Genomic DNA, 11,014 nt, shown 5'->3' on the forward strand with positions numbered 1-11,014 from the left:
CCCAGAGTCCTATCTCTCTGTGGATACAGCCTATTCACTACATTCACACAATGCTGCCTTCAGATATCTGTGAAATGTGTTTTGCTTTGGAAATAACCCCAATTTCTTTAGAAGGGCGCCAAACAAGGGCATCAAAGGCAGTTCCCTTCCTTTTATCTTGAGGGCCTCATTGAGAAACTCATGGGAACCCTATGTTGAGTCCACTGTCAGAACCCATAGAGAGAGAGAGAGAGAGCGCTGATCCGAGAAAGAGAGAGTAGTGTATTCACAATCATATGCATGTAGAAGCCTTCTCCATTTGAGAATCTGTAAGAGCTTTGATGACAAGTTTCTCACAGCTTTAATGCTTTTTGCATTGATAAAGAAATTGTGGTCTGTGCATGCTGAGAACCTACTTGCTTTCTATGGATGTGCACCTTCTCAAACTGTTGCTTGATCTCTTCAAAGTCCTTGGCCGGTTTAAGTCAGCTTGCGCTAGCTAATGCACCCATGAGAGAGGTTCTCTTTAAAGCTGGCCGGAGAAGCTAGGGCCTCTTGTGCTGATGTGGCAGAATGCTGATACCATAGGCTCTGTCAGTTCTTAGTGTTGTTCCAAAACTACACTAAGAACTGCATAATTCTAAACTTTTGCAAAAGACTTGAGCTCTGCACACTTCTTCAACAAGTTGCATAGGAAATCTTCACTTTGTTCTGTTTCTTGACAGCTTATCTTTTCATAGAACTGGTTCTTTACAGAATCTAAAAGAGATCTTCACACTCAAGGAACCTTGGGGCACACTGGCTCAAACCAGTAGACTAGGTTCAATTCCCAACAGGGCCATACTTGCAAACACAGTGTTAACCAACAAACTTTTAAATTTTTGCACTTGAAATTATAAAGCTTGTACACTTTTGTATCAACTATTCATCAACATTAAATAAGGGCTTAAAGGATTGATATTTGAAAGTGAAGGCTCTCTACGCAAGATAATGCAAGAAAATCCCTTAATATTGGTTACTTTTATAAACCTTAATTTTAAAAATCAAGAAAATTAAGATCAAGAAGATCAAGAAGTTTCAAGAAATCAAACAGTAAAGTGGATTATGGTTTTGAAAACAATGATTAATACAAATTCTAAAATTATTAACATAAATTTCATTGCTAATCTTGTTAAAACAAGAAATTAGCAAATCTAAAAACTGTGTAAAACTTAATTCTGAAAATGATTAACACTATTCAAGAGCAAGATAATACATTCTAAAAAATTGAATTAACAATAATTTGAAAATGATTATCACTAATTAAGATCAAGAAAATGCATTCTAAAAAAATGGATTAAGCATAATTCAAAAATGATTTATCACTAATCACTCTCTAAGCAAAGATCTAAGCCAAGATCTTTGATACCAATGAAAGAAAGTAGCATCTACGTTAGTCTTAATTTAGTCTAATTAGCCTTAGATTAGGCTAGATTAAGATGATTAGCCTAGGTTTAGAGAGAGAAGAGGGAGTACGTAACGTGTATATCTAGGTTAGTCTTGATTTAGCCTAATTAGTCGTGGATTAGCTTGGATTAAGATGATTAGCGTAGGTTTACAAAGAGAAGAGGGAGTAAGTGACTTGTATATCGATGATTATCAAAAGATTCAAAAGATACAATACTCGTAGAGCACATGCCTTTTATAGTCCCAAGGCCCATGTGCCCTAATCCCACATGTAGATGACCCTAAGCCCATGTGCCTAGGCCTATCGCATGTGCATGTGCATCCTAAGAACACTTTGTTAGAGCAAATCACTTCGATAAACAAGACTCATCACACTTTGGACATACTAAGCATTGTCACCACTCTCCTAGCATGCACCCTTGTAAATTCGACATGTAGTTATTCGGAGGAAGAATCTTCTTGGCGAGCCTATGGACACAAAATATAACACAACTCACTTTCAGAGATCATTAATAAATTATTTATTAAATTTTAAACCACAAAAGGTAGGCCTCACCGAAAGGGGTTTGTGTAACACTACCGTTTCTCCAATCGTACATGGTTTGCAAGTTAAGTAGCTCTAAGTTCATGAATTTATTAAGGAATAACATCAATCGAGCATTCATAACAACACACACAAACACTTCATCTACTATCACAAGATATAGTTGACTAGTTAGTATAGATCTCAGAAAGTTGTTCATACACAATGTCTCCTCCCACCACCTTTGAAATTATGTACCTAAGATGGAGATGGATCAACTTAATTAGCACAACCAACTCTTAAACCTAGCACAATAACAAAAGAAAACCATATTTGAATTTTATATATGCATAACTCACCACAATTTCTCCCATTTTATATATTGTCTCGTGTAATTTTTGATCTACACAGGCAATAATGCATATGGTAAGAAAAACTTATATCGAACAAAGTATTATAATCAATGTTGATCATTATAATTATTAAATCATGAAGATTAGATAAAAATATTGAACATATCTAAAACATTTTATGCCAAGCATGTGATTTTAAACCATACAATCATGTCACTATCTTCTTCTTTGTTTTCATCAATGCTCCCTTTAAAGAACGCATGACACCCATAGGTGTAAAAGAGGAGAAAATTTGATCCTTCACTCTCTTCTCCTCCTTCTTTGTCAAGATCCAAGGTGACATGGGTAAGACCATCTTTCCATTGTCTCAAACCCTTGGCCAATTAGGAGATGTTCAATCAATCTCTAGTTCTCTCGAATTATAATAAATTCTCTCATGCCAATTAAGTTGTCCCAAATGCTTCTTATAGATATAACACAATAAAATGCATACACATCAGAGAAAAATGTAACATATAATATAGTCAACAAATAATTAGGAGGCTTATTTCTTTGAAATCGACCAGGTCATCCTATATTAATCACACTTGGGACATGTTCAAAGCTTGTTGGAAATGACAACAAGCATCCATTTTCTCTTTTAAAATCTATTCTCTCATCATTTCGTCTTATTGATTGCATCCTCGTGTCTCCCAATCCACTTCTCCATGATAGAACTATTTAAAATTTAGAATTTATTAACCTTTTGGTATAATTTTTCATCCATTCTTTGTTGCCTTCCTTTTCCTTGTGGCACATTATTTATTAGTCAGTCATCATCCTCATTGCTCCACAATCGTCGCATGGAAGGATTTATTTGAGAGAGATGTTGTGAGATATACACAAGAGACTCTTGCATTAACAACCATGCTTGCTTCTAGCCTTTCTCTATATCTCACAAATTCATTTGAGGTTTTCATGAACCTTTCAAGGAAAAATATACATCAAACATGAACAACACCACAAAGTGCCACTTCATTAACCAAATGCACCACAAGATACAATTGGCTAGTGAGTATTACTATAGGAAAGTTTTCCTTAATCATACACATTGCCTCAATATCATTGACACAAGCCATCTCAATAGATGTAGGATTTATCTCCTTTGAGGATATATACCTACATACATAGCAATCATGTATATTATTTATCACACATAACTTGTGATATATATATATACATATACAATAATCATGTATACTATTTATCGTAGGTAACTTGTGATTGCAGAGAATACTAAATAAATATAACTTAGATAATGAAGAGAATATTCATACCTCACCAAGCTTGCCATTTTGTAAATAGCCTCCCTCAACTTCTTATCTCCATAACCAACTATTGCTATTAGAAGAATAAACTATGCATAGGAAAAAAATTAAGTTGGTATATGAGCCTACAAATTATGTACCATAAAGTTAGTACATGAGCCTAAAAATTATGTACCATAAAGAGAAAATGAATAAAGTTACTATATAAGCCTACAAATTATGTACCATTGTATCTTTTTTGTGCTCCTGGATATTCACATGCCGATGGAAGATGTATAGGAGGATTGGGCCCAAAATGCTTACCTCCCACACAAGCTCTCGGGAATGAGGGATGAAGAGAGAGAGTTGGAAAAAATCTACACTACCTAAAACCCTAATCAATGAAATGAACTAAGGAATAAGAAACCACAAACAATGTCAATCCAAGCATTATATACATTCCTTAACACAAACCTCTCTCCAACACTATGAACAATCCCAAGGATAAGGTTTTAAGGGCTTACTCACACAAAGAGAATTATTCCACATGTAAGGAGCATAAGAAAGGATGGTTACACTCTCCCCATCTTTCTCCAAGCAAGACGTGAGGCTTCAGCTCAAAAATCACAATACAATTCAAAGAAAATAAAATTTGCACAACTTTTCGAGGCTGAAAGAGAATGGAAGAAAGAGCTCGAACCACTTGACCACCCTTGAGCTATCTCATTCGCACTCACTCTCATGAGACCAACTCGCACTCTCACTCACATGCACTCACTCGCACTCGCACTCTCACTCACATGCACGCACTCGCACTCGCGCTCACAATCTTCTTCTTCTTCTCACCGAAAGCCAAAAGTAGCCCTTTCTTGAGCTTTCTCAAACCACATGCCATATTTTTTTGCCCTTTTTTGGAAAAGCATGTTTGGGAAGCCTTATTCACACTAGGAAAATGGCCCTTTCTCATGGTGCGCCACGCGTCAGTAACCCGATGCAGGTGCTCAATAGCTCATCTCGAACATTCCATCCTCCTCTTCGACTTTTTATTTGTTCGTCTGAGGCTAAATCTTTGTCCTTGACCTCCGTTTAGGACCTGCAATGTCTCAACATTAAAACCTAGGCACATTTTTAGCACAAAACCACTTAAAAACCACTTTGGAGTCACCAAACGGATGTGAATAATGTGAATCACAAACTTTTCACTCAATCAAAGTTGTTCTATGTACAAAATGAAAAAACTCTCTCATATAAAACTTCTCCTAATTCCACCTCTAACCTAATCAAAACTCACCCATGAAAATGGCAACTACTTGAAAATGACCAAAACCAAAAAACAATTCCTCAAAATTTTGTCAAAACACGTTAGATGTCCTAACAAAGCATTCTACATACTTTCTACAACATACGTGTAGCTCCACTCCCACGACTTGAGTACTCTCGTACATCTCGGTACCTATACTCATAGATACAATCCATGTTAGTTAAATAATTAATTGAACACATCAATTAATCCCAATGTTGTCATGAGATATAGGCAACCATAATATGAAATTACAAGTACCAACAATAGGCACGGCACACACAGACATCCCCGATATGAAATCGGGAATATAATTCCTAGTAAACAAGATTAATTCTCATAACACTATCCCTTAAGGATAACACACAAGGGTGGATTCCAGCTCTAGGGTAGAGGGGAATGAGCTCTCCCACACCCATGCTCTTATTATATAGCAAAAACAAGACTATCCATATGCCACTCGATAAGCATAGGAGAGTCACACAAAACAACCAATGAGGTGTGGAAAAGCCCATCATCCCCATTACCAAAAATAAATACCTTAGGCTATGTGCACCAAGTAAATAATACAATGTGTGCAATGTGTAGCACCAAATAAATCAAAAAATGTGTGCAATGTGCATGTACACCTAGAGTGTTCAATGAAGCTTAATGTTAGCCCAGATGTTAACCCAAGGGATTAACCTTCCCTCACCTCTAATGCACATCCAGACCCTCCAAATGTGGAAACGTATGTCTAAGGTAGAAGTACAAAAAGAGATAAAATGATTAAGCATAATAGGCCGAAGAAGATCAAAAGATGTGTCGATGAAGCGTGTATCGAAGAAGGAGGTATAGGTTTCTCCCCACCTCTAATGTGAAGCACATGTTGATAAAGGGAGGTGAGAGGCTCCCCCACCTCTAATGTATAGCCGATCTGTTGAGAAATGTGGTGCCAAAGAGCACAAGGAGAGTATGGAGTGAGTGTGAGTAGGCACATCACCAAGTGAGAATTATCCCACATGCAAGAGAAAAGCCAAGTTGTACTCTCCTCATATAACATTTCAAGCAATGCAAATATATCACTTGCACTTATCTCAAGTCTCTTTATATATCCAAACTAATTCATCTTGGTGTCTAATTGTACTTGAGTGCATCTTAATTAGCACACTCTCATTATGAGTTTTTTTTTCATTTCTATCCACCTTAGTTTAGCATTGTGATTAGTGTAGGATTAGTTTATCTTTAGGTAAATGTCTTGTTATTAGGACATTAGGAGAGCTTGATCCATGATTCTCAACATGGTATTAGCGCTTGGTTTTACTCTCCTAGCTTAGTTTAGTATATTTTCATATTATCAACACTAATGTCTATCATCTGGGTTATTGTCTTGTGTAGTTATCGGTTCTCAAGCTTCTCTTTCTTTCCCCACATTTAGGGTTTCATTAGTGTGAGAGAAAGAGTGTTCCTTGTGTAGAGACAACAAAAGACGATTAGCAAAATTGTGCATTTCAGAGGCCTAAGATACAAGGTAGGGTGATAGCAATACCTCAGCAGACAACAATTCGAAGAAGCATTCGCATGCATAGTAGAGCGCATCTATGGTGCAGTGCAACGCAAGGCTGTTAAAAAAAAAAGGAAAAAAAAGAGAAGGCCCTTAATAACGGCATGTTTATAGCGCCTTCATAGCACTTTGTTGTGAAGTTTAAAATGTGTGTTTTTGGGCTTAATCATGGTCCTTCACATGTTAGCTCCTTCATAGCACTTTGTTGTGAAGTTTAACGAGTCAGATTTTACCGGATAGATTTAAGAGTTGTCCTTAATTCAATAAATACCCTTATCACTATATACACAATTAAATTTAAAAAACCATCGTACACGTGTGACGTGCAACCTCGAACTCACGTATGCTTAAAGATTCCGTGTACACTTGCCGTGACCATTCCATTTTCACGACGCCGCCATCCCCAGCTTCACGGATGACGGACGCTGAGCGAACGCCAGGTGTGAGTTTCACGTAAATTTCGTAAACCGCTGAGCGAACGCCAGGTGTGAGTTTCACGTGAGCGCCCCCCTTGCGGGACCCGGGTCTTTGGACTCCTTGCTCCTGAGTCGCAACCATCACTCTCCTGACTCTGAGTCTCTTCTGCTGAATTGACACGGTTCTTTGTTGCTTTTCGTTTTTTAAGAGATTAGGGGCCAGGGCTGATTGAGTTGAACGTTGCCCCCCATCGAAACCCTTGTCTTCGCCGCTCTATTACCGCCGAACAGCAATGTCTTTCTCGAGTTTATCACTCCAATGGCGGCACCTCATGGTGCTTGGTGGCGACGCGAGCCCCAGCTCTAGGAGCCGCATTCGATTTGATTTATAGGTCGACCCATCACTAGCATTGAACATTTGCTTTTGTCTGATAAATGCAAATGTTTGCAGGATGTATGGAACAACTATTTTCTGTATCTTGATCGATGTTTGTTGTTTTGTTTTGACAGGGCAAAAGGGGCGAGCCATAGCCATGTGATGGGGGGGGGCACGATGGGGAGAACTCTCTTCTTTCCAACTGTGGGGGGCTGGCGATGGAAAGTGGCTGCCGACTCCCGCATCCTCCCGCTATCATCAGCTGCTACTCCTCTCTTGGACTGAAGGGAGCTCTGCCACTCCCAGGTCCTTCCCTCTTCCCTCCCCTCTTGCACCACCGCTGCTGTCCGTTCTTGTATCAAAATTAAGCGATCCTTCTGCTCGGCGCCAGTATTCATGCGTTGCGGGTACGTCTATCTCAGTGCACATTGGTATTCCTGTCTGTTTTCCTTGATGCGTGTTTGCATAATTAGTTTGCTATTTAATTGTGTAAAATAATAAAAGTATGGCGGAATGTTTTTTTATAGTATATGACGAATGACCATTATACGATGTAGTCAGGTTAACATACACGTACACCGCTTTCCCCTAAATAGCTCTCCTCCAAGTTCCGTGGTTACTATGCGTGTTTACAGTAGGAGACTCGGCGATTCGAAGCCTTCGATTTCATGTCCATCCGAGTAACTTCTATTTTCATAGAGAACCCTCTCTTCTTCAAATCAAGTTTGCAAGAGCTCCACCCTCATTCTTGAGATCCTGGGTTCAAATCCCTTTGAGTACACTTAAGGACACCTTTCTCGATGTTCTTGCGGCTACAGTTGTGTGCAATGCCAACCCATCAAGCTCAAGCTATGGATCAGGGACAGTGGCTGTTGGAGTATCTCAACCCACTACATGTGGTGCCCAATTTTGTCTGTATATGGTGTTCCCTCCTTTCGGCCGATCTACTTACTTGTCGGGTTCCTCTTGAGGCTTATTCACTGTCTTAAAATGTGGCCAATATTTGGGAGAATAGTATCTCCATGTGGTACTCTGGTGTGTGTATGGTTAGTACTAGTGTGAGTATGAAATGAGGTGTCACAGTAGGGATGTGTGTGTAGCTAGGTGATATTCCCATGTGTGACTAGGTAAGGAAGTGGGTGAAGGACCCACTCATCTACAAATGGGAAAAAAAAATACCTTTGAGAGTCAAAAAGCTAAAAAATAAGGGAGGGAGTAAAAAAGATTAGCAAACAAGAGCCTTGAGACCACAAGAATTGGTAATAATCTTGTTGGACCATGTTAACTGAATCTTGGAACAGATGAAGAACCTTTGGTGGTCATAGTAAACAAACTTCTACTTAAAGGATGTGAGAAGAAAATTGAAAAATTATTTTGAGAATACAAGGAAATCTTTTAAGACATTGAAAAAGGGTAGGCCCAAAAGTTTGTCAACATGTAATGAAATGTATCCATGATGTGCAAGACATGTGCATGCTCATTCCCAAGGTTGATTCTTGAAGGCCAATAGATAAAGAATAGTTTTAGGAACTTGTGCAGCGAGCATGGGCATGGAAGACATGGTGGTGGAACCAATTCCTGTTGGCTCGCATATCAAAAGTTTATCAAAAAGCATCAGTAGTTTGGAAATATTTTTGTGTCCAAGGATCTGGTCAGCAGTAGGTCGGCCAGTCCATAAATGTTTCCAAGTGCTATTTATATCAACCACATGGCTCCTTGTTGGGTATTCAATCCCTAGTGGATCGAATCATTAGACTCGGTGTATGGATTAGGCGTTTTCAACCTTTTGAGGGGCAGCCAAAGGCTTGCCAAGACATGTACACCTTTTTTTGTACTATATGAATCTTGAAACTCACCTATCTCTCTCTTCTTACATTTTGCATATCCGGTTGTTTTAGGATGGTGTTTAGGGCTGAAAGAAGACTCCTGAGCTTTCTCTTGTGACATTGGTGTTAAAGCATTAGGCTCAGCAAGGATAAACACCACTTCATTCCGAGATGAAGGTGCATAGTCCAAGGACAATAACACAAGACATTGAAGAAGTTCCTAGGAGGTTGGTTGGTGGTGTTACATAAGACCTAAGGGGAATGGTAGTCCTATGTGTCGGATGTCACTTAAGGCATACAAGAAAAAGCTTTCAAGTTATGGTTCCAAGGGAGGATGATCGAGTGAGAGTATCAGACTTAATAGTCATGAAAAGAAGACCAAATAAAAATGTTTAGGGAAAGCGCATAAAGGGCTAGGAGACAAGATGAAACAAACGCATAGATCTTCATCAGATTTGAAGTGAATTAGAAGATCGGATAGAGTTCTCAATGAGAAGGTTTCCAGGAAGGGAAGGATGACAGGTTTGGGATTCCATGAAGAGACAATGGGATGGTGATAGTTATCCAAGAATAGAAGTTTGAATCTCTTCATCAAGTTTAGCAGAGGGAGACTCACGTGTAAGACGTGTATGCTCATTCTCAAGGATGATCCTTGAAGAGAAAACGATAAAGAACATTTTTAGAACTAGATTCAAGAGCTTGTCCAGCTAGCATGCGCATGGAAGACTTCATGGTGAGACCATTATCTGTTGGTCAGCATATGAGAAGCTTATCACAAAGCGTCGATAGTTTGGGAATATATTTTGTGGATCTAGCCGACAGTAAGTTGGTCAGTCCGTAAATGTTTCCAAGTGTTATTTATAGCAATCACATGGCTCTTTTTTGGACATTCTGTCTCTAGTGGATTGAGTCATTAGATTAGGTGTTTCTCACCTTTTCAGGGGTAGCCAAAGGCTCATGTTTTTCACCTTTTGAGGGGTAGCCAAAGGCTTGCCAAGACATGTATACCTTTTTGTATTATATGAATATATTGAAACTTAGCTCTCTCTCTCTCCATCTCTCTTGCTTGTGTTTTCTAGGATTGTGTTTAAAAGAAGACTCTTAGAGCTTCCACATGTGAGAAAAAATGAAACATTGTTTTAAGAACACAAGGAAATCTTTTAATAGACTTAAAGGGGGTAGGTCCAAAAGTGTGTCAACATGAAATGAAATGCTAGATCCATAAGAATGCAAAGATATATGATGAAAGATACATGAAATATTTCATTATACTTAAATAGGATAGGTCAACATGAAATGAAATGGTAGATCCATAAGAATGTAGAGAAATAGGATGAATTCCTAACTACACCAAAAATATGTCAACATAGAATATCTCTAAAACAAAATGTTAGAACCATAAGAATTCAGAGACTTAAATACACTTCAAGGGGTTAGGTCCAAAAGTGTGTCAACATGAAATGAAATGTTAGACCCAGAAGAATGCAGAGATATAGGATGAAAGATACAAGAAATATTCAATATACTTAAAGAGGATAGGTCCAAAAGTGTGTCAACATAAAATTAAATGGTAGATCCATAAGAATGTACAGATATATGATGAATTCCTAACTACACCAAAAATATGTCAACATAGAATTCTCCTAAAACAAAATGTTAGACCCATAAGAATGGAGAGAGACTTAAATAGACTTAAAGGGGGTAGGTCCAAAAGTGTGTCAACATGAAATGAAATGCTAGACCCATAAGAATGTAGAGATAGAGGATGAAAGATACAAGAAATATTTCAATATACTTAAAGATGATAGGTCCAAAAGTGTTTCAACATGAAATAAAATAGTAGATTCATAAGAATTTAGAGATATACGATGAATTCCTAACTACACCAAAAATATGTCAACAAACATAGAATACTCCTAAAACAAAATGTTAGACCCATGAGAATGCAAAGCTATAGGATGAAACC

The 11,014-nt window shown here is 38.2% G+C and overlaps 1 protein-coding gene across 1 annotated transcript; it reads left to right on the top strand.

Annotated features, from left to right (window-relative positions):
- The first annotated feature begins 6,773 nt into the window (after window positions 1-6,773).
- LOC147625670 (uncharacterized) lies at window positions 6,774-9,995 on the top strand. The gene is made up of 3 exons (XM_086817712.1): window positions 6,774-6,872; window positions 7,063-7,238; window positions 7,357-9,995. Exons 1-3 carry the CDS (start codon window positions 6,774-6,776, stop codon window positions 7,505-7,507), a joined length of 426 nt encoding a protein of 141 aa, XP_086673838.1. The 3' UTR covers window positions 7,508-9,995.
- The last annotated feature ends 1,019 nt before the right edge of the window (window positions 9,996-11,014 follow it).

This window comes from Cibotium barometz, chromosome 23 (genome assembly GCF_041138505.1).
Source record: "Cibotium barometz isolate CiBa-2024 chromosome 23, ASM4113850v1, whole genome shotgun sequence".
Classification (NCBI taxonomy): Eukaryota; Viridiplantae; Streptophyta; class Polypodiopsida; order Cyatheales; family Cibotiaceae; genus Cibotium; species Cibotium barometz.